Below are 27141 nucleotides of genomic sequence, written 5' to 3' on the forward strand. Positions count from 1 at the left end.
AACAGAAGTGGCTACTGAGCTTGCACTGGAAGCATTTGATACAGAGGTTCCCAAAGAGCCAATAAAAGACGGTGCCGAAAATAAGCCTAATATTCCTTTCATGAGACTCACTAGCTGCTCTGTAACAGAACAGGGGGCTTCTGTGATTGCTGATGTGCAAGAGGAGCAGAGAACTGAGGATATTGCTGTAGAAAAACCTGAGAATGATGAGACTGTGGGAACCCCACAAGAATCAGAGGGCCCTGTAACAGAGCAGGGGGCCTCTGTGATTGCTGATCTGCAAGGGAAGCAAACAGAGGACAGAACTGAGGATATTGCTGTAGAAGCACCAGAGAATGGTAAGACTATGGGAACCCCACAAGAATCGGAAGGCGCGGTTACGGAACAGGGGGCCTCTGTGATTGCTGATGTGAAAGGGAAGCAAAAGGATGACAGAACTGAGGATATTGCTGTAGAAACACCTGAGGACAGTGAGACTATGGAAACCCCACAGGAATGTGAGGAATCCAAGTTAGAATACTGTTGTACCCTCTGTAACAAGGACTTTAAGGGTAGGCGCGTTGTAGCACATGCGATGTTCCATTACCGTACAGATATGTGCATGTTCTGTGGGACAAAGTTCAAAGATGACGTCCTAGCCATGATGCACCTATCCGAACATATAGAGAAACTAAAGAAAAGCAAAGAGTCACCAGATAATAAAGCCCAAGAAAATTGTGTTTCTGACACCCAAGGGATCTGCACACATAAGACATCTGCCAAAGCTGAGACCACACATTCAGCTTCTGTGCATCGTAGAGGGAGACCTAGGAAATCTGAAGTTCGTCCTAAGACTCAGAACCTTCCAGATTCAAGCCCTTCTGTGCATCATAGAGGGAGGCCTAGAAAATCTGATCCTACATCTATGAGCCTTCCAGATTCAAGCCCTTCTGTGCATCATAGAGGGAGGCCTAGAAAATCTGATCCTACATCTATGAGCCTTCCAGATTCAAGCCCTTCTGTGCGTCATAGAGGGAGACCTAGAAAATCCGAGCCTAAATCCCTGAACCTTCCAGATCGAAGCCCATCTGAATCCAGGAAGTTGAGATCTAATAGTAAGCCAATGGATGGTCAGTTTGTTTCGCATGAAAAGGAGCAACACATGTCAAAGCACTCTACTGACACAACGCCTATTCACAAGGTAAATGGGCATTTTGGAAAAAGCCAAGATGAGCTTGTGAGAGACACAGAGGACACTTTGAACGTAGAAGTAAATCAAACACTTCCACAGCCAGAGGAGATCTCATATCAAGAAAGAACAAATGATGGAGCTGAGAAGCTTGTTCTGCTACACGGGGGTTCCTCAACAACACCAATTCAGGTAGATAAAGAGTTTGGCTGTTCCACGGAGGATAAAGTGAAGGAGACAGAATCTGTTCAGGTCCTGAAGGCAACCACAAAACAGGAGGAGAGAGCTGGCGAAGAGAATATTGTGGAGATGCAGGAGAAAGTGTGTTGTCCTGTGGAAGGATGCACCTGGTATACAGACCTATCTAGAAACCGTGTTGCGCTCCAGCACCATGCTCTGGAGGATCACTATGGTGACGTCAAACCTCTAGAACTGGCATTCCGTGTCGGAAAGAGCAGATGTAGTGTCTGCCAGAGGGTTCTGTGGAGCTTCCAACATTACCAGCACCATGTTGAAAGACATAGACTCTCGCCCAGACATCCTTGCCTTCATCAGAGTTGTAGTGCAAGGTTCAAAACAGGAATGGAGATGAGACGCCACTCCAGGAGGCACAGTCCACTGCAGGCGATGTGCTGCCTCCCTGGATGCTCTCAACTATTTATTTGTCTCTGGGCACTGAATCTTCATGAAAGAGAGCACTATGCTTCCAAACCGGATAAGGAAACAGTTTTCCAAATGGACAACAAATGTAATGACAAACTGGTTGGGAACAAGGAACAGGGTCAAAAACCAAAGGATGCCACTGTGCCTCCTGTCACCACTGTAAGTTCAACTATAAAAGCTAGTCATAAGTTAAGAGGGCAAGCTACAGTTATCGCATCCATAGGAAAGTCTGTTAAGGCTGCTCGTCTCGCAACTGCCAGAACCCCCCTGCAGACAGAGGGTTTGAAAGTTGAAAATGAGTCCAAGGATTTAAATGTCATGAAGAATCTCTCTAACAAGGATACATCTGCACACCCTGCCACTACTATGAGATTTAAGAAGTTAAGAAAAGGGCAGCTCACAAAGACAAATCTTGCTGTTCCCAAAACTCACAAAGTCACAAAGTCATCTTCCCTTGTCACAACCAATGGCAAAATGCAGAATAAAATGCAACTAAATGTGAGCATAAAAAGTAAAAAAAGAAGGGGGCGTCCTCCTGGATCAACCAAATTGAAGAAAGCTGGTTGTGATGAGAAAACAATCACCGATCAGAAAGATGAAATTGTTGAAGATCAAACTGATCTGCTGAGGGGTCAGAATAGTCCTGCCCCAGCTCAGCTTCCCATCAGCCGTTCAAAAACAGCACAGACATTAAACATGAACAATGACTTAAAAACAGAAGAGATGAGTCAGCAGGTCCAGGACCAAGATGTAGTCACAACTTCTTGCACAAATAGCACATTGAAATTAACTGACAAGTCAAAATCAAAGAACTCCACTAAGAAACAGATTAAGAAACACAATCTTAATCAAAAGGATGCCCCCAATAGTCTCTCTATGCCTACATTGAAATTAACTGACAAGTCAAAATCAAAGAACTCTACCAAGAAGCAGATTAAGAAGCATCATGTTAAACAAAAGGATGTCTCAAATAGTCACTCTATGCTTGCTGTTACTGCTAACAATTTAAATAAAATGACAACTCCACCCACCACCTCTGCAGCGGAAACACAAGACTTAACAGCTGGAGAAATATCCAAGAAATTGCAGGTCACAAAAAAACAGTGTGTTCCTAAAGAAAAAAATACTCCAACTAGTCCTTCAGACTCGAGCAAGGCAAATGAGAAGCGCAAGGTTACAATTCCAAAAACGGGAAGAGGGGACCTAAACATGGTCAAGAAAAAGCATCCGAGCAAAGACCCTGGCACCCCTTCAGCCTCAAAGAAGCCTGCAAAGTCCAAAACTATTGTCCAAAAAATTGGTGAGGCCAAAGCAGTAGTAGAGAGCCCTGTAGGGGAGGTGGGAAAAGAGAAAGATGAAACACCAGATTCTACAATTGGTGGCCCTGATAACTCTCTAATGCAGAATGAAGAAGTGGAGGACATGAAAGAACTGCAAAAACCTCAAGATGATGTGGCTCAGGAGTTAACAGCTGAAGAAAAATCTAAGAAGTTGCAGGTCACGGAAAAACGGCATCTTCCTAAAGAAGAAAATGCTTCAACTACTCCTTCAGACTCGAACAAGGCAAATAAGAAGTGCAAGATTGGAAATACAAAAACAGAGACGGGGGACCCAAACATCGTCAAGAAAAAGCATCAAAGCAAAGACCCAGGCACTCCTGCCTCCAGAAAGCCTGCCAAGTCAAAAACTATAGACCAACAAATTGGTGAGGCTAAAGCCGTAGTAAAGAGCCCTGTAGGGGAGGTGGGAAAAAAGAAAGATGAAACACTAGATTCTACAATTAGCAGCCCTGATAACTCTGAACAAGTGGACATGAAAGAACCACAGAAACCTCAAGATGATGTGGCTCAGACTGCTGAAGAAAAATCTAAGAAATTGCAAGCCATGAAAAAACTGTGTCTTCCTAAAGAAAAAAATACTTCAACTACTCCTTCAGACCCGAGCAAGGCAAATAAGAAGTGCAGGATTGAAAATACAGAAACAGAGACGGGGGACCCAAACATTGTCAAGAAGAAGCATCCAAGCAAAGACCCAGGCACTCCTTCTGCCTCAAACAAAACTGCCAAGTCAAAAACTATAGACCAACAAATTGGTGAGGCTAAAGCCCTAGTAAAGAGCCCTGTAGGGGAGGTGGGAAAAGCTCAAGAGGAAACACCAGATTCTACAATTAGCGGCCCTGATAACTCTGTAATACAGAATGAACAAGTGGACATGAAAGAACCACAGAAACCTCAAGATGATGTGGTTCAAGAAAAATCTAATAAATTGCAGGGCACGAAAAAACGGCGTGTTCCTAAAGAAAAAAATGCTCCTTCAGAGTCAAGCAAGTCAAATATGAAGCACAAGATTGAAAATACAGAAACAGGTGACCTAAACATCGTCAAGAAAAAGCATCCAAGCAAAGACCCTGCCACCCCTTCTGCCTCAAGACAGCCTGCCAAGTCAAAAACTATAGTCTCGAGCAAGTTAACTAAGAAGTGCAAGGTTAGAAATACAAAAACAGAAACAAGGGACCCAAACATTGTCAAGAAAAAGCATCCGGGCAAAGACTCAGGCACCCCTTCTGCATCAAAAAAGCTTGCCAAGTCAAAAAATATTCTCCAACAAATAGGTGAGGCCAAAGTGGTAGTAGAGAGCCCTGTAGGTGAGGTGGGAAAAGCAAAAGATGAAACACCAGATTCTACAATTAGCGGCCCTGATAACTCTGTAATACAGAATGAAGAAGTGGAGGACATGAAAGAACTGCAAAAACCTCAAGATGATGTGGCTCAGGAGTTAACAGCCGGAAAAAAATCTAAGAAATCGCAGGTCACAAAAAAACGGCGTCTTCCTAAAGAAAAAAATGCTTCAACTACTCCTTCAGACCCGAGCAAGGCAAATAAGAAGCGCAAGATTGAAAATACAAAAACAGAGACGGGGGACCCAAACATCGTCAAGAAAAAGCATCCAAGCAAAGACCCAGGCACTCCTTCTGCCTCAAAGAAGCCTGCCAAGTCAAAAACTATAGACCAACAAATTGGCGAGGCTAAAGCCGTAGTGAAGAGCCCTGTAGGGGAGGTGGGAAAAGCTCAAGAGGAAACACCAGATTCTACAATTAGCGGCCCTGATAACTCTCTAATACAGAATGAACAAGTGGACATGAAAGAACCACAGAAACCTCAAGATGATGTGGCTCAAGAAAAATCTAATAAATTGCAGGCCACAAAAAAACGGCGTGTTCCTAAAGAAAAAAATACTCCTTCAGAGTCAAGCAAGGCAAATATGAAGCACAAGATTGGAAATAAAACAGCAGAGACGGGGGACCCAAACATCGCCAAGAAAAAGCGTCCAAGCAAAGACCCAGGCACTCCTGCCTCAAGAAAGCCTGCCAAGTCAAAAACTATAGACCAACAAATTGGTGAGGCCAAAGTGGTAGTAGAGAGCCCTGTAGGGGAGGTGGGAAAAGCTCAAGAGGAAACACCAGCTTCTACAATTAGCAGCCCTGATAACTCTGTAATACAGAATGAACAAGTGGAGGACATGAAAGAACTGCAAAAACCTCAAGATGATGTGGCTCAGGAGTTAACAGCTGAAGAAACATCTAAGAAGGTGCAGGTCACGAAAAAGACGCTGGTTCCTAAAGAAAAAAAGACTTCAACTACTCCATCAGACTCGAGCAAGGCAATTAAGAAGCGCAAGATTGGAAATACAAAAACTGAAACGGGAGACCCGAACATCGTCAAGAAAAAGCGTCCAAGCAAAGACCCAGGCACTCCTGCCTCAAAGAAGCCTGCCAAGTCAAAAGCTATAGTCCACCAAATTGGTGAGGCCAAAGCAGTAGTAAAGAGCCCTGTAGGGGAGGTTGGAAAAACAAGAGAGGAAACACCAGATTCTACAATTAGTGGCCCTGGTTACTCTCGAATACATAATGGACAAGTGGAGGACACAACAGAACCACTGAAACCTCAAGATGATGTGGAAAATGCTAAAGCAGTGCCTGTGGGCTCTGTTGGGTATGGGAAGAAGCCCTACGTTCGCCTCCCGCCTACAGCATACCTTGATGAGAAATTCACCACCATGCCAAAACGAAGGAAAGACATGTCGATGTTTGACCAGCCCTCTCAGACACGTCTGTTTCCATCTCCGCAGAGGCAACGATGTGCCAACTGTTTTGTTTCTTTCAGCAGTACAGAGGAGCTACAGGCTCATCTGCAACTCAAGACGTGCTCATGCAACTTTGGCTTTGATTCGGATGATGAGGGTGAGTAGGAAGTATGTCTTTGTGCATGTCATTTGTCTTTGATTGGAAAGTTCATGAAATTGAAGTGGCATGATACTGCACATACACAAACAAGTTCAAATCATCATCAGTATACACTGAAGTACACAAAAAGTGCTAGTATAAGCACAGAACAGAATGGATAATGGAACAAATGGTGCAACATTATTCAGGCGCAACAATTGACCTATAGTATATTACTGAGTCCCACCCCCTTAGCTATCTGCTGCTGATTCAGACAATCAATCAGCATGCTGACTAGAGTAACAGTGGCAGCTGTCAGTGTCAAAACTAAAGAGGCTCTACACAATGGTTGCAGACAGATTAGGCCATGGAGGGATATGTACAAAATCTAAAGCTAGATATGGTGAGTGACAAGCTTAAATTGGAGGTGAGAGTTTGCCGATCACAGTGCCAGAGGGAGAAGCCATAATCACTTTTGGCAGCGTCCTCAATCTTTCTCATCACGGGAGACCTGGTTTGAGACCCGATGTCTGTGACCTAACCTTAACCAAGTTGTTTTAGTTGCCTAACTTTAACCAAGTTGTTTTAGTTGCCTAACCGTAACCAAGTTGTTCTAGTTGCCTAACCTTAACCAAGTTGTTCTAGTTGCTAACCTTAACCAAGTTGTTTTAGTTTCCTAACCTTAATCAAGTTGTCTTAGTTGCCTAAACCCAACCAAGATGTTATAGTTGCCTAAACTCCCGCAACATGTTGCCGGGTCGCTAGCCCCATTATCGGGCCGAATCCGTAATCAGGAAATAGCAGTCGCGGCAACTCGCTACCGGGCCAAATCGGTGGTTGCGCTTCGGTAACCCGGAAGTACCGGTGGACCCACTGGGGCAAAAAGTGATGTTCACATTTCAACTATTTTAGAGCCATTATTGTGAAACTATAATGTTCTGTGCTGTGGACCAATGGGATAAAATATACCCTGCTGCCTAGCCTCTCAGGATAACAGTATTCCATTACCCATTTTTACAACTTATAACTGTATAAAACTAGAGGAAACTCATGATTTCTGATGCTTCTCTTTGGCGTTCAACTCAGGATGTCAGAGTGCACCGTGCAGCTGCCTGGTACTAAATAGGATTGGCTCGTCTGCATTTGAGGGCGGGACTTATGCGCGATAGGTGAATTATGCAGGGAGAGCCAGAGAGAATTGTCCAAAGTTGATTTTATGTGCTGCATTGTTAGCATACTGGATGATAGAGGGGGAAATTGGGGTCTGTAAAAGAACGAGGATGACGCTTTCTGCTATCTGACATGGGACATGGGTGGGAGGTTTAGACTTCTGTTGCAAGTAGATGAGTTATCCGGACTGAACCAATGATAACTGCAGACCCACAGGAGAGGAGCAGGATCAGACCATTGTACAGCCAGCAATTTATGGACATATAAGACTAATAATGCACCATGTTATTCTGGAGTTGTACTAACATTTTTTTTTCCCTCTGTGTGTGTGTGTGTGTGATGCATAATAGACTGATCCATGGACCTACATGGAGCCTCATGTTGGACCATACCTTAATGAAGACCAGTGCGCTCTCAACGACTTGTTCATTTTTGTGTGGAAAGACTTGTACGCCTGGAGTTGTCACAAGAAGAGACTGTGAACTGAAAGGGTTGCCTGACTTCTGCTACATTGTGTGCCTGTACTGGACGCATGACATAGCCAATCACTAAAAGACTACTGAAGTGAATCCTAGTCCAGATGGTTAGCAGAACAGTTCGTATTGAAGTGCCTGCCCTGCCCCAGTACGGCATTCTGGCTTAAAGACTGGACTCTCAAAGCTGTGAAACAAATCGACACAACAGGGCTCCTCCTGCTATTACGTCAACATTTTTATTTTTTTATTTTTTGCATCAGTAAGCCATACAATTTACATCACAACTTTTGCTTTTTGCACTCTTATCATTTCTCACAAGACACACTTTCCTCTTGGATGTTTTTGCTCTGTCATGTCAAAATGATTGGGATTGAAATGTACAATTAAGCATCAAAAGGGAATGCTTGTTTTAACATCCTAAAGTTACGTTTGCATAATTTAGACAGAGTCTAAACGTTTTAATGTTATAAGATTGATGGCTCAAATTGTACTTTGATACAATGTTTTAGTTTGTATATCTCCTGTTTAAAGACACATTTTATTTCTTATACAAAGTTCCCAATGTGGTTGATTAGGTCTCTGCTACTTTTCTTTAGACGTTCCATCACTTATTCCTCACCATGATTAACCAGTAGGGGTCAGCGTGCACCTTGGCTCTCAACTAGATTATTCTGTCAACAGATTGAACTCTTTGTTTAATATAAAGGTAGGTAATAACAGTCTATACAGTGTGTCTGTTTCTCTTTTAAGCTGGATGTTCTCTTCAAGGATGTGTTCAGAGAGAAACAGGACTGGTAGACAGAAACTACAGTAGAAGTGTTACTGCTGGCCACACCAGAATGTGAGTCTTTCATGAGCAGCGGAAGGTTGTATTTATTTATATACTTTATTTTCTGTCTTTTGTAAATATTTGAAAAGTTTGAATGGCTTATTATATATGGGTGTAGGAAGTGGGTTTATATCATATTCTTGAAGTAAAAATAAAAATAAAACTTACTTGGTATCAAATATGGAGAACCTTGTATGTTTTTATCAAAGGGAACAACAGATGAACACGCTGTAAGGAGGAAGGAATCATCTTTCAGTTTATCCGGTACATTTGATCAAAGTTGTGATCAACATATGAAATACAATTACAGTGCCAGCAATCTTCAGTTTACTCCCAGCCAGCTGCCATACCAAAGAACTCAACTTTGTTACACCATGATAGGGCTGCAACTAACAGTTTACTGTCCTAGAAGACTAATAAACCAGAAAATATTCACATTTAAGAAGCTGGAAGAGAGATTTTTGGTTGATTGTCGGTGATTTTCTGTCAATCGACTAATCAGTCGTTGCTTTTGAGAAACCAATGATGTCCATACTGTTTATTAAGAGGTTGAGTTTAAGTTATGTTAAGTTTCTGATTTATTTTTTGTTTAATTATCTGCCACGGACCTTGGCTGGCAGCCAAATGGCCCAGAGGCCAATTGAAGATTGCTGCATGTGATTCTGTATATGGACAACATTTCAGAGTACATTGCAGTATATGTCTGGTAATACTTTTAGCCATTCTAAGTTATTGGATTTAACAGTCACGATTTTTAAGAATGCATTTATTTTGTTCTGAATTGTCAGTCCCTCCCATCTATTCCAAATGCACCAACGCTGTCAGGTCGTCCATTTAACAGTAGGGCTGAAAATACTGAATATTGATGATTAGCAGGATTGATGGGTGCCCATCAAGACCAAATCCATCTTTTATTTCTCAATTGAAGCTAATCTGGATCTTAAAGTAAAAACTACCATTACTAGACATTTGAAAATGAAATGACTATGATTCTAACAGCTAAAAAGCACATACTAGCAAATAGTCACATACTAGCAAATCAATAAATGAAGAATTCCTGTGACCTGTGTACATGGCCCCTTAGTTTAGCTGTATTTCCCAGTAGGTTGGATATATACCTTCTCATTTTAATATTTGAGTTCTTATAAAAAATATTTACTCAATTGAAAAGGAACTGAGCCCATGTACATGTATACCAAAAAGACCTGAATGACTATTATATCGACTGTAGCCTTAGGCTGAGCCTCTGCCTAAAACGATGACATACCTGAGAAGTTTTACAGCGACAGGTGCATGCTTTTTTTTTACCATTAGCCTACTATGAAATATAACTCATTTTGAGTATCACATTTCTTGATTTGGCAGAATTGTTCATGTTCACAGCTTTTGAGAGAATAGTCTGAGATCGTAGATATAATGGGTTTTGCCAAGTCTTTCTGTGCCTTAAACCTTTGTTGTCACTAATCATGCAGAAGTAAGGGTCAGACTAGTCTCGCTGGCCAGAGGGGAGGCTGGCCAGCGAGACTAGGGTCAGACAGGCAGGCAGGAAAGCAGACAGACACTAGGGCCAGACAGAAAGCCGATCTGTGTTTCACCTGAATCAATATTGTTTATTGTGGTAGACACAGACAGAGAGAGGGATGGCGAGAAGGGGGAGAAGAAACAGGAGACTACACAAAAGACTCAAGGTCCCACCCACAGGTGTGTGTGTGTGTGTGAGAGAGAGTATGTGCGTTGTGCTGATGGGTGGAGGAGGTTTTCAGTGGATTCGATTGTTTGGTTATATCTGTTAATTTAAACCAAAGGTCTTGGGGAAAACAATTCAATTTTAACTCACAATTTTACTGAGTGTACACTAGTTTGACTCACATTCACTTAAAGCAACATTTGATTATTTGGGTTGAACACAATCAGAATTGAGGATGGTCAACATTCTATTTTAGTTAAAAATGGCTAAGTGGGTGGCGGTGTGTGTCACGATTGTGATGTATTAAAAGTGGTGGGAGTATAAGTAGAGGAAAGAGGCACATCATCTCCAGAGTCTCCACCCTAGGAATCAAGCGTGCGAGATTCCTAGTAACACAAAGAGTGCTGTAAATAGATGGATGATTACCTCCACCAAGGAAGTTATGTTTTCGGTGCCGTTTGTCAGCAGGATTACGGAAAAATTACTCAGCTGATTTTCATGAAACTTGGTGGAAGGGTGCAGCATGGGCCAAGGAAGAACCCATTAAATTGTGAAGTGGAACTGACCCAGGGGGGAGGGAGGTAGGGCTCATAGCTCATAGCTCATAGCTAGGGATAGGAAGGTCATAGAGAGGCAGGGTTCGAGGGGTGGGTAGGGGCATTGGTTGGAGGGATGTTGGTGGATTAGGGTCAGGGTTCTGTGCAGACTCACAAAATGTGCATATCATAGCAGACTGGAGTATTGGCCTTGGCGGAGGTCTGCACTCCCCGAGTGCACATCTATTTTAATATTGCTTAAGTTTGCCTAGCTGTCAGTATACCTTCCAAAAAAGCACTATAATAATAAATATGCAACTGTAACAAAATACAGGAAGTTCAGAAACACATGTACACATCTGTCTGTCAAAGATTTTAATCGATCATTTTAAATCAATCAACTATTTAAATACTCTGTAATGGCATTAAAAAAGGCTCTGGAAACAGACCACCACAGAAAAAGCGCTGCAACTGGGAAAGGGAAATAAAAAAAAACATTATTTACTGTAGTTTGATCTCCCTCCAATTCAAAACAAATATACGGTAGGACAATTGTTTAAGATAATCACTAAGATCCATTCTAGTATAAAAACAGAAACTAAAATCATTCCCCATCACCACTGATGTATTACAAAAATATGGGGAGACACTATCCGCATCCATTCTACTTCACTTTTCTTTTATTGGTAATATTCTCTTTAGTTTACACAGTTATTGAAACTGGATGAGTGACTGGAGTATATAAAGGGCTTTGGGGAAAGTTATGATATTCACTGTTAAATATTTTACAACTACAGATGATTTAATCTTCAAAATATCAATGTTTTAAATATGATTAAAATTATTAATATTTACAAATAATATTATGTAAAGTGAAATTAAGAGAAGACCAAGAACTGTATCTGAAAACAAAACAGGCAAAAGTGGTACCATCCGCTGTGACAAATAGGGATCTGTTAGTCATGTCTGAGTGAATCCAGCACAGGGCAGTGCCACAGAGGTCAACATTTTACAAACAGGATCTTGTCATGAGTATTTGAGTAAAAAATAAAATAAAATAAAAAATATTTTATAAAACAGAATCTGACATAAAACCTCAATACACTCAGAAACATTATGGAGGTGATTATGAGGAAAGTTACTAGCCACAACATTTATGTAAAAATACACTCATATTTTCAGCCGAAACGACAAGATGGGGCTGTAATATCATCTCATGTTCATCTCTAGCTGCTGAGAAGAAATTGAAGTCCCAGCAGTGTAGTTTACTGATTTCATGTTACATGATGATTTCTAGGCAATGAGGTCCTTCAAACGTTCAGAAATTCTATTTTTGTGTGAAGTTGCCTCGTGTAACTTTAATCCAGTTTAAAAAGACTGGACCACAGTCTGTTATTGTCTTATTCATTTTCCTGTTCACACACACGTACTTGAGTGTGTTTGACCAGAGGAGACAGGACTGAGGACTCGGGAGTTGTTGAAAATCGTGGTCAAAGACACTATATGGCAGAGATGGACACTGGCTGCAACATTAACATTACGCATTAATTAGTCGATTCTACTCTCAACTCTTAATAGCTGGTCTCCTGCTGTGATTGGTTAGTTCCGGTTAGGCCTTGTGTGATTGCTTTGGGATGAATGCCTGGACATGCCCATTCTCACTATAAGTCCAATTCATCTTTGTAGTCATATCTTGAGTCTGTGAGCTCTCAAGTCAGGTGGGCTCAGTCTGCTCTTCCCCTTTGAAAGAGTCCCAGAGAGTCATCATCTCTCCTCACTCTCTTACTGCTTCTAGGCTTTTAATGTCAGGCTTCTCAGTCTTTCATCCCAGTCTTACTGACAAATGACCATTCTGCCCACTCCTTATGACTGGTCTGGACTAGTCACATGTCATCATCTGATTGGGCAGTTGAATTTCTTATTTGAGGCCACCATGTTGCATATCGGTGGCCATTTTGGTCTTTTGGTTTCAATGGGCAGCTCCGTCCTCTTATCCTCCCCTTGGACAACTGGGCTAAAGAGTTTCTAGCTTTTGGCAAGAGGGTCAGAGAGCACACTCTCTGTGTGCTGCTTGGAGTCCGTCCAAATCCAATTCAACTCACCTCCTACCCACTTTATGTCATTCCAGTGTCCTGCCCTCCTGTGAAGGGGCAGGTCCACCACCCTGCACCCTTGTTATTGGGCCAATGAGTTTCTAGCCTTTAGTTTCAACCCCAGTTGGCCGTCTGCAGCATGGTCTGCAGTCCACTGGGAACCAGTTCCACCCCTCTGTCCTCCTGCGATTGGCTAATTCCACTCGGGCCTCATGTAGTTGGGAATGCACTGGCAGACATGGTGGCTGTAGTAAAACCCAGCCTGGCACATCCGTCTGGGTTTCCTGCAAGGCAACCTGTAACAGCTAGAGTGACAGAGAGAGAGGAGAGAAATTGATTATCCACACCTTCACATCCCGTTTGGAGGAGCCACATCACATTCCAAGTTGTGTGTGTGTGTGTGTGTGTGTGTGTGTGTGTGTGTGTGTGTGTGTAACCTGCCTTCTGTTGACGGCACTTGCAGCAAACCATGTTAAGGGCTTTCCCAGGGGTGGAGCGGGATTCGATCCCCGACCTCCCGCTTCCAAAGTGCACACGGTAACCACTATGCCAAGAGCGCTAGCTCCCTTGGAGGAGCTGATTAACGGGCCTTTATACAGGGGAGTGAGTTCAACCAACCCACTCGGGACTCACGAGGACTCAGTCATTCGGTTACATGTGCATGGAAGTGTGTATATATCTTTCTCTCTTTGTGTGTCTGTGTGTTGTCATCCCAAGAGTGGAGAGGAATATGGCCAATTCTAGGAACTCGCCTCTTGAAAATCACAGTAGGTGTACGATCTGTGTGTGTGTGTGTGTGTGTGTGTGTGTGTGTGTGTGTGTGTGTGTGTGTGTGTGTGTGTGTGTGTGTGTGTGTGCGCCACCTCCTGTGACCAGATGTTGGATCAAACTAAAAATAAGACAAAACAATGACCGGAATGATGGAAAAGAAAGAGTGAATGAGTTCCCCTTGTCTCCTGTGTGCTGGAATAATAACGTCCTGTCTATCTCAAAGAGCTGGGCCAAAAGAAGTCCCAGACGCCTTTTAATGACTTTAATGACACTAATTTTGGATCCCTAAAAAAGTTTGTGCCGCAAATTTAATCCGACCCAATGCTTACGTAGACGGGCACAAAGCGATCACAGATTGTATTTGTTACAAAAGAAAGAAACCGTTTCTAAAACATAACGCACACCCACCTTACTCAGCTGAGCCTGACCCAGGCTGAGAACGTTTTAGAACCTCTGGTATGAAAGGTCACTTGCATAGTTTCCCATACGACACGACCATTATTAGAATTCACAGGGAATAGTGAGAATATACTAGGATGCCACTCATGTCAAAGCTTATGGATGCATGTGCTTTTCTTTGGGCCTGACTCGTTTATTTGCCCGCATGTCTGCCTGATAGCTCTCTCTCTCTCTCTCTCTCTCTCCCTCTCCCGTCATCTTTAATGTCCCTGTTGGAGAAAAATATAAGTTCCATTGGCATTTCCCAATAAGCTATAGGCCTATTTGCATACACATAATTATGCTATAAGTTCCATGCCATTTCCTAATCAATATTTCCTAATCAACAAGCAATAAGCTATAATTGCATACACATAATTAATGCTATAAGTTAACGATGACATGACATACACATTATGACATGACATCTGACCCATAGACCCATAGCACACTGACATCTGACCCATAAGCAGAGGACTTCTCCTTTTGCTTGCTGAGACCTGGTCCAGTGCATCAAGTTCCCAAACAACTGATACAGACAGGCAGCCCTGTAGGCTCCAAGTCAAGTCATCACCCCCTCCTCTCTGCCTTTTCCTCCTCCTCTTCTTTTACAGTATAAAGCATATGTTCACTGTCGGCCATGGGCTGAATATTTGACTCTGTATGACATATCAGAATGTGTACATTGAGATTCATGCCCTCTGTCAATATACATATTGCAGAGAATATATGGTATTAAATATACTTTTATGTTAAACAGTCCTGGACTCAAGGCTTCAATTCATTTGGTTAGATAAGCTGTTAATTATCACATTTAGCGGATGTAAATAATTTTATTCTCTATCAGTCCCCATCTCTCCTCTCTCTCTCTCTCTCTCTCTCTCTCTCTCTTTCACTCACTCTCTCCCTCTCTCTCTCCCGTCATCTTTAATGTCCCCATCTCTCCTCTCTCTCTCTCTCTCACTCTCTCTCTCTCACTCTCTCTCTCACTCTCACTCTCTCTCTCACTCTCTCTCATTCTCTCTCTCACTCTCTCTCTCTCTCTCCCATCATCTTTAATGTCCCCATGTCTCCTCTCTCTCTCTCTCTCTCTCTCTCTCTCTTTCACTCACTCTCTCTCTCCCTCTCTCTCTCCCGTCATCTTTAATGTCCCCATCTCTCCTCTCTCTCTCTCTCTCTCTCTCTCTCTCTCTCTCTTTCACTCACTCTCTCTCTCCCGTCATCTTTAATGTCCCCATCTCTCCTCTCTCTCACTCTCTCTCTCACTCACTCTCTCTCTCTCTCACTCTCTCTCTCACTCTCTCTCTCTCTCTCTCACTCTCTCTCTCTCTCACTCTCTCTCTCACTCTCTCTCTCTCTCTCCCATCATCTTTAATGTCCCCATGTCTCCTCTCTCTAGGCCTCAGAGTGTAGGGTCGGGGGAGGGCTGATCTCTTGCATGCTGGCTGTGGGAACGTGACACACATGCAGCTGAGAACAGGGCAGGGCACTTAGGACACTCCATACAAGGTCATGGAAACATCTGACAGAGGGTCAGCGAAAGAAAAGAGAGAAAGAAAGGCTTCTTTTTTCCAAGTGTGGAATGTATGGTATGTCCATTGAGAGTTCTCTCTCGCACTTTCTCTCTCTTCCCCCCTCCAAATGCCTTTCTCTCTCTTTCCTCATCCCTCTCTCTTGCAGCTCTCCCTCTCTCACTCTTTCCTCATCCCTCTCTCTTGCAGCTCTCCCTCTCTCACTCTTTCCTCATCCCTCTCTCTTGCAGCTCTCCCTCTCTCACTCTTTCCTCATCCCTCTCTCTTGCAGCTCTCCCTCTCTCACTCTTTCCTCATCCCTCTCTCTTGCAGCTCTCACTCTTTCCTCATCCCTCTCTCTTGCACCTCTCACTCGTTCCTCATCCCTCTCTTGCAGCTCTCCCTCTCACTCTTTCCTCTTCCCTCTCTCTTGCAGCTCTCCCTCTCACTCTTTCCTCATCCCTCTCTTGCAGCTCTCCCTCTCTCACTCTTTCCTCATCCCTCTCTCTTGCAGCTCTCACTCTTTCCTCTTCCCTCTCTCTTGCAGCTCTCCCTCTCACTCTTTCCTCATCCCTCTCTTGCAGCTCTCCCTCTCTCACTCTTTCCTCATCCCTCTCTTGCAGCTCTCCCTCTCTCACTCTTTCCTCATCCCTCTCTCTTGCAGCTCTCACTCTTTCCTCAGCCCTCTCTTGCAGCTCTCCCTCTTTCCTCATCCCTTTCTCTTGCAGCTCTCACTCTTTCCTCAGCTCTCTCTTGCAGCTCTCCCTCTCTCACTCTTTCCTCATCCCTCTCTCTTGCAGCTCTCCCTCTCTCACTCTTTCCTCATCCCTCTCTCTTGCACCTCTCACTCGTTCCTCATCCCTCTCTCTTGCAGCTCTCACTCTTTCCTCATCCCTCTCTCTTGCACCTCTCACTCGTTCCTCATCCCTCTCTTGCAGCTCTCCCTCTCTCACTATTTCCTCTTCCCTCTCTCTTGCAGCTCTCCCTCTCTCACTCTTTCCTCATCCCTCTCTCTTGCAGCTCTCACTCTTTCCTCATCCCTCTCTCTTGCAGCTCTCACTCTTTCCTCAGCCCTCTCTTGCAGCTCTCCCTGCTTGAAGCTGGGGGGATGAGGAGAGGGGTGGGTGTGGCACCCGAAAGCCCTGAATGTTGCCCCACCGGTCTGAGAGGACACGTTCAGCACCACGGAGAGGGCCAGTTCTCCCGCCATTGGAATGGGTAACTGATGTCAGGTTTTACCCAGATGGGCTGCCATAGATGTGTTATTGCATCACAAATGTCCTTGCTTTGAAATGTCTATGCACAAGCGATGGCTAACTCTATAACCAGGCTAAAAGAAGAAAGATACCTGGAAGAGATTGTTCTGGTGCGGGTGCAGGCCGATTCAGTAATGTCATAAGTGAAAGATAGTCTAATACTGTAAAATGATTTCCACATGTAGGTTCCTGACCTGTAAAACTCCAAAAACACTGATTTGTGGCTTTTTTGTTTGCATTGGTAGATAAGATAACGAGTCAGCAGCTTATTTTAATAAAGTGACTACTATGTTAACATGTAGCCTAACTAGTAACCACTTCTAAAGATAGCTTCTACTAGATACTTTAGCTAGTGTATAAATCAAATGTTAACTGAGCAGAAACTATGGTTAGCTTAAAAAAATCAGTGATGAAATGATCGGTTCCCAGTCAAAAACAGCACAGAAATGAGCCATGTCTATTGAATTCTGTTGAGACAGTCAAGCTTTGAAACACCATCAACTGGTCACAGCCACTACTGCCCAGGCAGGAGGTGAGGACCTGCTACAGTACATGTAAGGCCTGTAGAGGGTAGTTTATATCACCTGTAAGGCCTGTAGAGGGTAGTTTATATCACATGTAAGGCCTGTAGAGGGTAGTTTATATCACCTGTAAGGCCTGTAGAGGGTAGTTTATATCACCTGTAAGGCCTGTAGAGGGTAGGTTATATCACCTGTAAGGCCTGTAGACAGAGGGTAGGTTATATCACCTGTAAGGCCTGTAGAGGGTAGTTTATATCACCTGTAAGGCCTGTAGAGGGTAGGTTATATCACCTGTAAGGCCTGTAGACAGAGGGTAGGTTATATCACCTGTAAGGCCTGTAGAGGGTAGTTTATATCACCTGTAAGGCCTGTAGAGGGTAGTTTATATCACCTGTAAGGCCTGTAGAGGGTAGTTTATATCACCTGTAAGGCCTGTAGAGGGTAGTTTATATCACCTGTAAGGCCTGTAGAGGGTAGGTTATATCACCTGTAAGGCCTGTAGACAGAGGGTAGGTTATATCACCTGTAAGGCCTGTAGAGGGTAGTTTATATCACCTGTAAGGCCTGTAGAGGGTAGTTTATATCACCTGTAAGGCCTGTAGAGGGTAGGTTATATCACCTGTAAGACCTGTAGAGGGTAGTTTATATCACCTGTAAGGCCTGTAGACAGAGGGTAGGTTATATCACCTGTAAGGCCTGTAGAGGGTAGGTTATATCACCTGTAAGGCCTGTAGAGGGTAGTTTATATCACCTGTAAGGCCTGTAGAGGGTAGTTTATATCACCTGTAAGGCCTGTAGACAGAGGGTAGGTTATATCACCTGTAAGGCCTGTAGAGGGTAGTTTATATCACCTGTAAGGCCTGGAGAGGGTAGGTTATATCACCTGTAAGGCCTGGAGAGGGTAGGTTATATCACCTGTAAGACCTGTAGAGGGTAGGCTATATCACCTCAGGGCTCGACGTTAACTTTTAAAAGTGGTTGCCGGAGGGGCAACCTGGCAAGAGCTTTTGGTTGCCCGAATAAAAATATGGTTGCCCAATTTTAGTCGCTTTATATTTTGAGTAATTAAGATACTATGCAGTCATAAGCCGGCTTAATAATGACGATGTGACAGAAAAGTAAGTATAATAATCTATAGTATAGTATAATAGGCCTATTCAGTGTGCGCACCGGGTGTAGTAGTAGTAATAATGATAATAATAATAATAATAAATTTGTGTCATTTCGTTTTCTAAACAAATCTTATTTTTTGTTTTTATAATGCATTTGCACTGAAAGGATTTAACTAATATTTGTGAACTTTCATTTTCATATATTTTTCAACAGTTATTGTTCATATTGTGCTTAATTTATTAATTAAAAGCGTTATTGATAATTAACTCATTGAGTGCCAGCCACTTTTGGAGAACGGACGCTCCCAGTGCCAGAGTTTCAGAGCGTTTTCAGTGATTTCTCGAGGCCCACAGAATATTGTGTGATATTACTATGTAAACACTGAACACGCACAAAGAACGATGAGACTCTATTCTATCATCTGCAAAAAAAAGTTTATTGATCCCATTTTCCGTTCTTTAGTTATGAGCCGGAGAAGATAGCTTGATTCATCCAAAAAAAGCAATTTTTTTCTAGAAGCTGAGATAATTGGCCTTTTGTGAAATTAATCATTTCAAGCACATCACTGACTCTGAAGCTAATCTTTTCTAATGTAGTCACACCTCAAAAATAATTTCCTTCAATAAAACAGTTTAGGCCAGGGAATTTTGTTTGGCAGAATAATATTTTTAGCTACAACCAGCAGCGCTGGCCCCTGCGTGCGCTGCTGGTTGCAGCTTCTTGCTGGTTTTGATTTGCTGCTGGTGGGTATCGGATATTCTGGCTTGCGTTTGTCAATCCTGTCCTGCTGCCTGGGTCTGTCTGGGTGTTGCGTGCTGCTCTGCGTGCCCCCCCCCCCCCCCCCCGCCCCGCCCCGCCTCAACTGCACACTCCTCCTCCTGTCTGTGGTGGCTCTCTGCTGAGTTTGCTGTGCGCACAGTGAAGGGTGCGGAACAGCCAGGCTTTTTTACAGCGTTCCGCGTGTGTTTGTCACCGGCAACGATGCTTCCAGTTGAGAATAATAACAACTCCACGGTGTGGATGTGCAGATGTGCTGTCGCAACCGACACGGAGCGGCTCAATTGTGGGAGCAGATTGGCTGCTGCAGGCACAGCTGCAGTAACGTGCTTCAGCATATCGATGCATACGGATGCGATGGGATTTCCGTTTCCATAACGACTTCTTCTTTGTTTTTTCCTTGCCTTTCTGTTATGTGGAGAGCACTGTCGCCACCTAAGGGTTCTGTAAAATAGGTTAGACACATCCAATAGCTATAATATTTGTACATCAGAGGCAGAAGGCTTTGATCGACGCCCCACCGTCAAAAAACGCAATTGACGAACATGTCCGTCCTTGGCACTCTACGTTACTATTTGAAATGACGAACATGTCCGTCCTTGGCACTCAATGAGTTAAGTAGCCTACCCTCCTCCAGGCCCGGCTCCAGACCCAAGTTACAGAGGGGGCCTGCCCCTAGCTTGGGGGGGCCAAGCTACCCAAGGGGGGTCCGGGGGGATTCTCCCCCGGAAGAAGATTTTGTACATTTTAAAGTAAAATTCGTCAACCTGGTGCATTTGAGAGCAAAATGAAGAGGCTAAATCTGTGAAGAACTACACACATCTCTAATGTGTTGTGACTTTACAAATAATTAGGCCTAAACAATTAATATTAAGTGTATTTACACATTGTGCACAAATTGCATTCATTGTGACAAATTTACAATAGTTAATATCCAGCCAGAATCATTGCAAATGGATGTTCAAAGTAACAGTTAGCAATAGCATTGAGTTAATCAATGCCTAATGACAGCCAGATTCCATGTTAAACTTTAAAACAGAAAAACGTTTTTAGCAACAAAAAAAAAAAAAAAAAAAAAAAAATTGAATGGGGGGGCCAGTTTGTTAAATGGGGGGGCCCGGCCCGGTCAGGCCCTGCCCGGTCAGGCCCGCCCCTAACGCCGGGCCTGCCCTCCTCATGTTCATTCAGGGATACTTTGATGACAGTGGTTTGGGGCCCCCACTCTGATGTTGCATAGGGCCCCAAAAGGCCCAGAAGCGGCCCTGCAATCCCTCTCTCTCTCACCCCGTATGAGAGGCTGACAGGCCAGGGATGCAAATCATTTCTCAGCACATACGCGGTGGTAAAACGTTTTTGAAGGATGTCCTGGTCGAGGTGTATGTTGTAGGCTTGTTGTAGGCTACATGCTTTGCAGTATAGCGTTATGCTGGAATTATGCTTGAAGTTTGGGCTGTCGCACGGAAATGAGAGACACTGAATCTTGACGAGGAAACGTGTGGAGCGTTTATACACTGTGTGTGGGTTTCTGCTCGCGGAAGTGAGCTGGAGTCTTGAAAACTCCACTTTGTCCGCCCAGCCGCGTCCACGTAGTTACACAATTCGGGGTGTGCACAGCCAGGCGAAAACCGTCTGCACAGCAGCCTTGTGGAGGGGCGCGTCTGCTGATTTAACTAACTTTTCCGTGTGGACACTCGCCGATGCGGGAAGCATATGAGACCTAAGCGCTTGTTGTAGGCTACATGCTTTGCAGTATAGCATTCGTTTTCCGTCCCGTTCAAAGACGCACAGGTATTTCACCTCAATGACAATTTCCTCGTCCTTTGTTTCTGTGCGGGGCTGCGGGCGGATGAGGTTCTTCTTGCGTCTTGCAGCCGCTGTGATTGTGTGCGAGCAGCCCCACCTGTCCCAGTCAGTACTCGTTAAACATACCGCACGTGCAGCATGCATCACGTAGGTTCCGACTGGTAATTAGTAACATTGTTTCGATTGTAACAGCAATAAAATGTCACATATATGTCACTCACAACAAGTATTAAAACATTTATTTGGTGTATATTTTGCTGTTTGCTGCTGTACATATTTTGTTGCATGTTAAATCGTGGTTGCCCCTGGGGCAACCAAAGACCGAGAAATGGTTGCCCCATGTTTTTTTTGGTTGCCCGGGGCAACCGGGCAGCCGTTAATGTCGAGCCCTGCACCTGTAAGGCCTGTAGAGGGTAGGTTATATCACCTGTAAGGCCTGTAGAGGGTAGGTGATATCACCTGTAAGGCCTGTAGAGGGTAGTTTATATCACCTGTAAGGCCTGTAGAGGGTAGGTTATATCACATGTAAGGCCTGTAGATGGTAGGTTATATCACCTGTAAGACCTGTAGAGGGTAGTTTATATCACCTGTAAGGCCTGTAGAGGGTAGGTGATATCACCTGTAAGGCCTGTAGAGGGTAGTTTATATCACCTGTAAGGCCTGTAGAGGGTAGGTGATATCACATGTAAGGCCTGTAGAGGGTAGTTTATATCACCTGTAAGGCCTGTAGAGGGTAGTTTATATCACCTGTAAGGCCTGTAGAGGGTAGTTTATATCACCTGTAAGGCCTGTAGAGGGTAGGTTATATCACCTGTAAGGCCTGTAGAGGGTAGGTGATATCACCTGTAAGGCCTGTAGAGGGTAGGTTATATCACCTGTAAGACCTGTAGAGGGTAGTTTATATCACCTGTAAGGCCTGTAGAGGGTAGTTTATATCACCTGTAAGGCCTGTAGAGGGTAGGTTATATCACCTGTAAGGCCTGTAGAGGGTAGGTGATATCACCTGTAAGGCCTGTAGAAGAGGGTAGTTTATATCACCTGTAAGGCCTGTAGAAGAGGGTAGTTTATATCACCTGTAAGGCCTGTAGAGGGTAGTTTATATCACCTGTAAGGCCTGTAGAGGGTAGGTTATATCACCTGTAAGGCCTGTAGAGGGTAGGTGATATCACCTGTAAGGCCTGTAGAAGAGGGTAGTTTATATCACCTGTAAGGCCTGTAGAAGAGGGTAGTTTATATCACCTGTAAGGCCTGTAGAGGGTAGTTTATATCACCTGTAAGGCCTGTAGAGGGTAGGTTATATCACCTGTAAGGCCTGTAGAGGGTAGGTTATATCACATGTAAGGCCTGTAGAGGGTAGTTTATATCACCTGTAAGGCCTGTAGAGGGTAGGTGATATCACCTGTAAGGCCTGTAGAAGAGGGTAGTTTATATCACCTGTAAGACCTGTAGAGGGTAGTTTATATCACCTGTAAGGCCTGTAGAGGGTAGGTTATATCACCTGTAAGGCCTGTAGAGGGTAGGTTATATCACCTGTAAGGCCTGTAGAGGGTAGTTTATATCACCTGTAAGGCCTGTAGACCTGTAAGGCCTGTAGATGGTAGGTTATATCACCTGTAAGGCCTGTAGACCTGTAAGGCCTGTAGAGGGTAGGTTATATCACCTGTAAGGCCTGTAGAGGGTAGGTTATATCACCTGTAAGGCCTGTAGAGGGTAGGTTATATCACCTGTAAGGCCTGTAGAGGGTAGGTTATATCACCTGTAAGACCTGTAGAGGGTAGGTGATATCACCTGTAAGGCCTGTAGAGGGTAGGTTATATCACCTGTAAGGCCTGTAGAGGGTAGGTTATATCACCTGTAAGGCCTGTAGAGGGTAGGTTATATCACCTGTAAGGCCTGTAGAGGGTAGGTTATATCACCTGTAAGGCCTGTAGAGGGTAGGTTATATCACCTGTAAGGCCTGTAGAGGGTAGGTTATATCACCTGTAAGACCTGTAGAGGGTAGGTTATATGACCTGTAAGGCCTGTAGAGGGTAGGTGATATCACCTGTAAGGCCTGTAGAGGGTAGGTTATATCACCTGTAAGGCCTAGAGGGTAGGTTATATCACCTGTAAGGCCTGTAGAGGGTAGGTTATATCACATGTAAGGCCTGTAGAGGGTAGGTTATATCACCTGTAAGGCCTATATTGTCACCGACATACTTAACATTTTATTTCGTCTTTTTAAGGAGCCCGAGGCAGACTGCTGAGACAACAGGTTCCTCAGTAATGTATTTGGCTGCTTATTGCAGTGAACGCCTTTATGTAGTAAAATCAGAATGTTGTTGGCATACTGGAATACTGTTGCGAAATGCATCTTCTTTTTATTCTTTCTTTCTGGAGATGCTGGATTGAGGTTGACCTCAGATTATGGATTTTTGTTTTGTGCAATTGTGGATTTAGTAAAAGAAGAACCAGTAACTCAACTGACTTTTTCCACCAGGGCTTGGAAACTAGACTTAGATACTGTTGTCCCAGTGCATACACACTGTTTTCAGCCAGCCTGTCTTGTGCACAATTTTGAAACGTGGAAAAAGTGGGGTGTGGAGCAAGAGTGAATAGGGGTGTGCGTCTGTAATAACAGATCACCCATCTCTTCGTTTTTTCCACCCATCTCACAATTTTCTGAACTGCAAACAATTTGACGCTGCCAACGGCAAAATACCTGCGTTGACATCACTGACTGAGGTGTGGCCAGCCCAGAAGAGCAACACAGTTGAAAGTTACAGCCCTGAGAGAGCAGTGCAACAATGAGGACTTGCATTAATGCTCTTCACCATATAGAAGCCATATAACAATGATTACAGCTCAAATAACGTGCTTTCCGTGTCTTGCTCATGGACACGTCAGCAGGACAGTTTTTTTCTTTCTTTTTTTGATCAAGTTTTTTCAGATTCTTCTCCAATTTTCTCCCCAGTTGTACTCTCCAATTCCCCCTGCTGTCCCGGTCGTTGCTCCACTCCCTCTGCCGATCTTGTAGACTAGCACATGCCTCCTCCGATACATGTGTAGTCGGCAGGCGTAGCGTGTGGGAGGATCACCCCAGCTATGCCCCCCAGTTCCCCTCCCCCCCGAACAGGCGCTCCGACCGACCAGAGGAGGCACTAGTGCAGTAACCAGGACACATACCCATAATCCGGCGTCCCACCCGCAGACATGGCCAATTTGGCCTGTATGGACGCCCGACCAAGCCAGAGTAACACGACCCTCGTGGTGGTAGGCAGGGAATCTACCGCTGTACTACCCGGGCACCTGGACTTCTTTCTCTTGTTACATGTAGTGACTGATTGTTTTGTGTAGCTTACCTGCAGGTGTTGGGGTTGAATCTCTTGCCTTGCCGCAGACAGGACTGTGGACTCTCTCTACACTGGCACAGGCAGGTGTCAGGGTTGAGGGGCTGGTTCCCCGGGCATTCAGCCTCACACACACAGCCGCACAGCTCCACGTCCCAGCGCTGGCCGGGGGGGCACCACTTCCCAGCTCCTTGGCCCTCGCACTGGCATTCACCTGCAAGAGGAGAGAAGAAAATACAGTGAAGGAGATGGCAAAGTAGAATGGAAGCTTTTGACCTTATAGTATGGTGGACATTTCAGTTTCAAACAAAGAAGAAGCTTCATCATGCTCAGATGGTTAAGTGCTTAATTCCCCTCTTTCTAAATCAATCATAAAAACACAACAGTTGACTCGGCCGCCCCCGCTCCTTCATCAGAGCTTTCTCCTTTGTACACCTCTCTCAATTTTGTTGGGGTAAATATTTGGTGTTCAGGTTCTGACTTGTGGGATGTTTGTGGGAAGCCCATTTTCCCTGTGCTATTCCCTACCCGTATTTGCCTTTTCTGGCTTGGTTTTATAATCTCCTTGGTGCGTTCAGACTGGCACTCCTACACTTGGTCCTTGTGAAGTGCTATTCTTGCTCATGTCTTCTTTTAAAAAAGGAAGACAAGCCAAGAGCTAGCTTTAGAAAAATAAAGCATTTTTTTACTTGCATAAAAAGGAAGACTTAATTTCTTTAAGTATTATTTTACCCTTGATTCCATTGAGCACCTTTTCTTTTCAAACTGACTTTAGTGATTAGGAGGAGCATATATCAAGGAAGCACTCTTGTATCACTTCTTCCTAAGATTCCCAACATCATGTTTTCTTGTGCAACGTCGATGCATTTTAATTCTATATTTTTAACACCTACTGTACATTCTAAAAAAATATTTCCAACAACTGAAAGCATCCTCACAGGTGTTGTGGTCCAGTCTCCAGCCTGGATCGCAGCTGGCTTCGGTGAGTCCGTTGCGACAGACACATTCGCAGGTCGACTCGGCCAGAACCCTGTTAGGCCCACAGAGAGCCAGCAGCCCCGAGTCCACAGCCTCTGGAGCCCATGCATGGAGAGGAAGGAAAAAACAAAGACACTTCAATAGTGGCTTTGTTGTCTTCTACATGGAGCTGTCTTCTCAGGTTTAATAGTCATTTGTTTTTTGTTTTGTTTTTACATGGTTGCCAGGAGGACAAGCATCTGTAGCCTACAAGTTGCTGAGAGACTGTAGGATTTGTATTAGGTCCTTGTTGAGCTGTGCAGGTCAATACTGCTACTGTTCTTCTTTCCATCATCATTCATCCTCCTAGTGTAGGCTATTTTGAGACTTCATTTTAGTAAGAGGACAAAGTAAGAGGACAAAGAAAAACCAGGTAGTTGGCGATAGTACGGATTGTAGTAGACCGTTACATGTTCTATGCAATGTTTTGGTAAATAGACTCTGCTATTAGATAGTTTTCAAGTATTGGAAAGATAATGGCTGTAGAAATGAAATAACAAAGGCTTCCGTCTGTTCCTATAAGTCAGAGTACAATTTACACAAAGCTACTCCTACTACTGTGTGGTATTATTCACAAGCGCACACCTGTAAGCCCACAGCACAGTGGTGTCGCCATTCAGCTTTATGGCACCATATCCGCTCCCATCAACCACATCCCCCAAGCCACTCCCCATAGCCACCTCTCGAATCCCAACTCTACCACGTTTCTATCTATAGGTACGGCCGCTTTTACCCTCCCCCTGACCCCTCTGTTCTTGACTTTGCTGTCTTCTGACCCTGGCAGGGCCTGCTGGCCCAGCGCAGTGGGAAAGAACAGCTAAATGTTTCTTCTTCTTGTAAATAAGAACATTAGTTCATTAAAAAAAAGTACTAACAAACTGGTAAAATGGCAGAAAGATTTAATTCGAGAAAGTATTCAGATGTCAAGTCATTTGGATTCAAATTCCTTCAGGGGCAATTTCATGCAAAACATTTCATGTCATATTCTGCTCAGGCACCATTATTAGGCTGTGTGCGGCCAAATGTGGCTTCTATCATAACAAACTTAATATCCTCCTCTCTGCTCACAGCTCAGTGGGGTTTTAAGGTGTAGCCACAGACTGAAATACATTATTCACTTATGGATGACATTCTGTCGTATATCCTGATCCAGTGAAATTGGACACAAGAAACTCATATCTTTTTATATGCCAGCAAAGCTGTTGTCACATGCATCTGAATAGTATTTTAATATCCTCGGGTAGATTCTGGTGCAGAGCCGTGGTTTTTCATCAGTTCAGTTTAGTGTTTGCGAGGTGACAGAGGATTCAACAATATCTCTCTACTTCTTTCTTACAAAGAGTTTAGCTCTCAGATTATGCAGGTGCTGGAAGGTGTGGCACTCGTCTTAATCAGTGAAATCAGCTGCTGTAGTGTTAGGTTGCTATGGAAACCTGCACACTCTCGGGCTGCCATGTTTGGACTACTCTACTGTGTCAAACCTGCTCTCAATGTGTGATGGACTGCTTGATTTAGGTTTTGTATATTGCTTGTTGGACTTCTAAATGTTCTTAATCCTTTGTTGAGGATATAGTACTAGTAGACTTTGCAGAGTGTATTTTACCAGAGGTGGTGGGTTAAATTGTAGTAGTGACCGATTATTGGTGATTAGATTAAATTAGATTTTTTTTTTTTCATTTGCCAAGATACTCACAGCGTGCGTGTCACTAGTGCTAAGCTACCTTTTATTGTTTTGATAATGGACTGGGGCCCAAAATGGAG

General features: G+C 43.9%; 2 protein-coding genes across 2 annotated transcripts in view; one reads left to right on the top strand and one right to left on the bottom strand.

Annotated features, from left to right (window-relative positions):
* LOC310773202 (uncharacterized protein) overlaps positions 1–8700 on the top strand; it is a gene marked incomplete at its 5' end in the record, with an annotated part of 36980 nt that extends 28280 nt beyond the window's left edge. The window contains 2 exons of the mRNA XM_083633100.1: positions 129–6071; positions 7574–8700. Of these exons, the coding sequence (XP_083489226.1) occupies positions 129–6071; positions 7574–7578 (5948 nt within the window). The 3' untranslated portion in view covers positions 7579–8700. The remainder of the gene's footprint in view (positions 1–128; positions 6072–7573) is intronic.
* A 2411-nt stretch (positions 8701–11111) lies between these two features.
* The window catches only part of LOC310773744 (vascular endothelial growth factor C-like), a 28205-nt gene continuing 12175 nt past the window's right edge, over positions 11112–27141 (bottom strand). The window contains exons 6-8 of the mRNA XM_083633686.1: positions 25302–25436; positions 24376–24577; positions 11112–13149 (exon numbers count right to left, since the gene is read on the bottom strand). Coding sequence (XP_083489812.1) covers positions 13038–13149; positions 24376–24577; positions 25302–25436 — 449 coding nt within the window. The 3' untranslated portion in view covers positions 11112–13037. The remainder of the gene's footprint in view (positions 13150–24375; positions 24578–25301; positions 25437–27141) is intronic.

Source organism: Poromitra crassiceps (assembly GCF_964638095.1).
Source record: "Poromitra crassiceps genome assembly, chromosome: 3".
NCBI lineage: Eukaryota > Metazoa > Chordata > Actinopteri > Beryciformes > Melamphaidae > Poromitra > Poromitra crassiceps.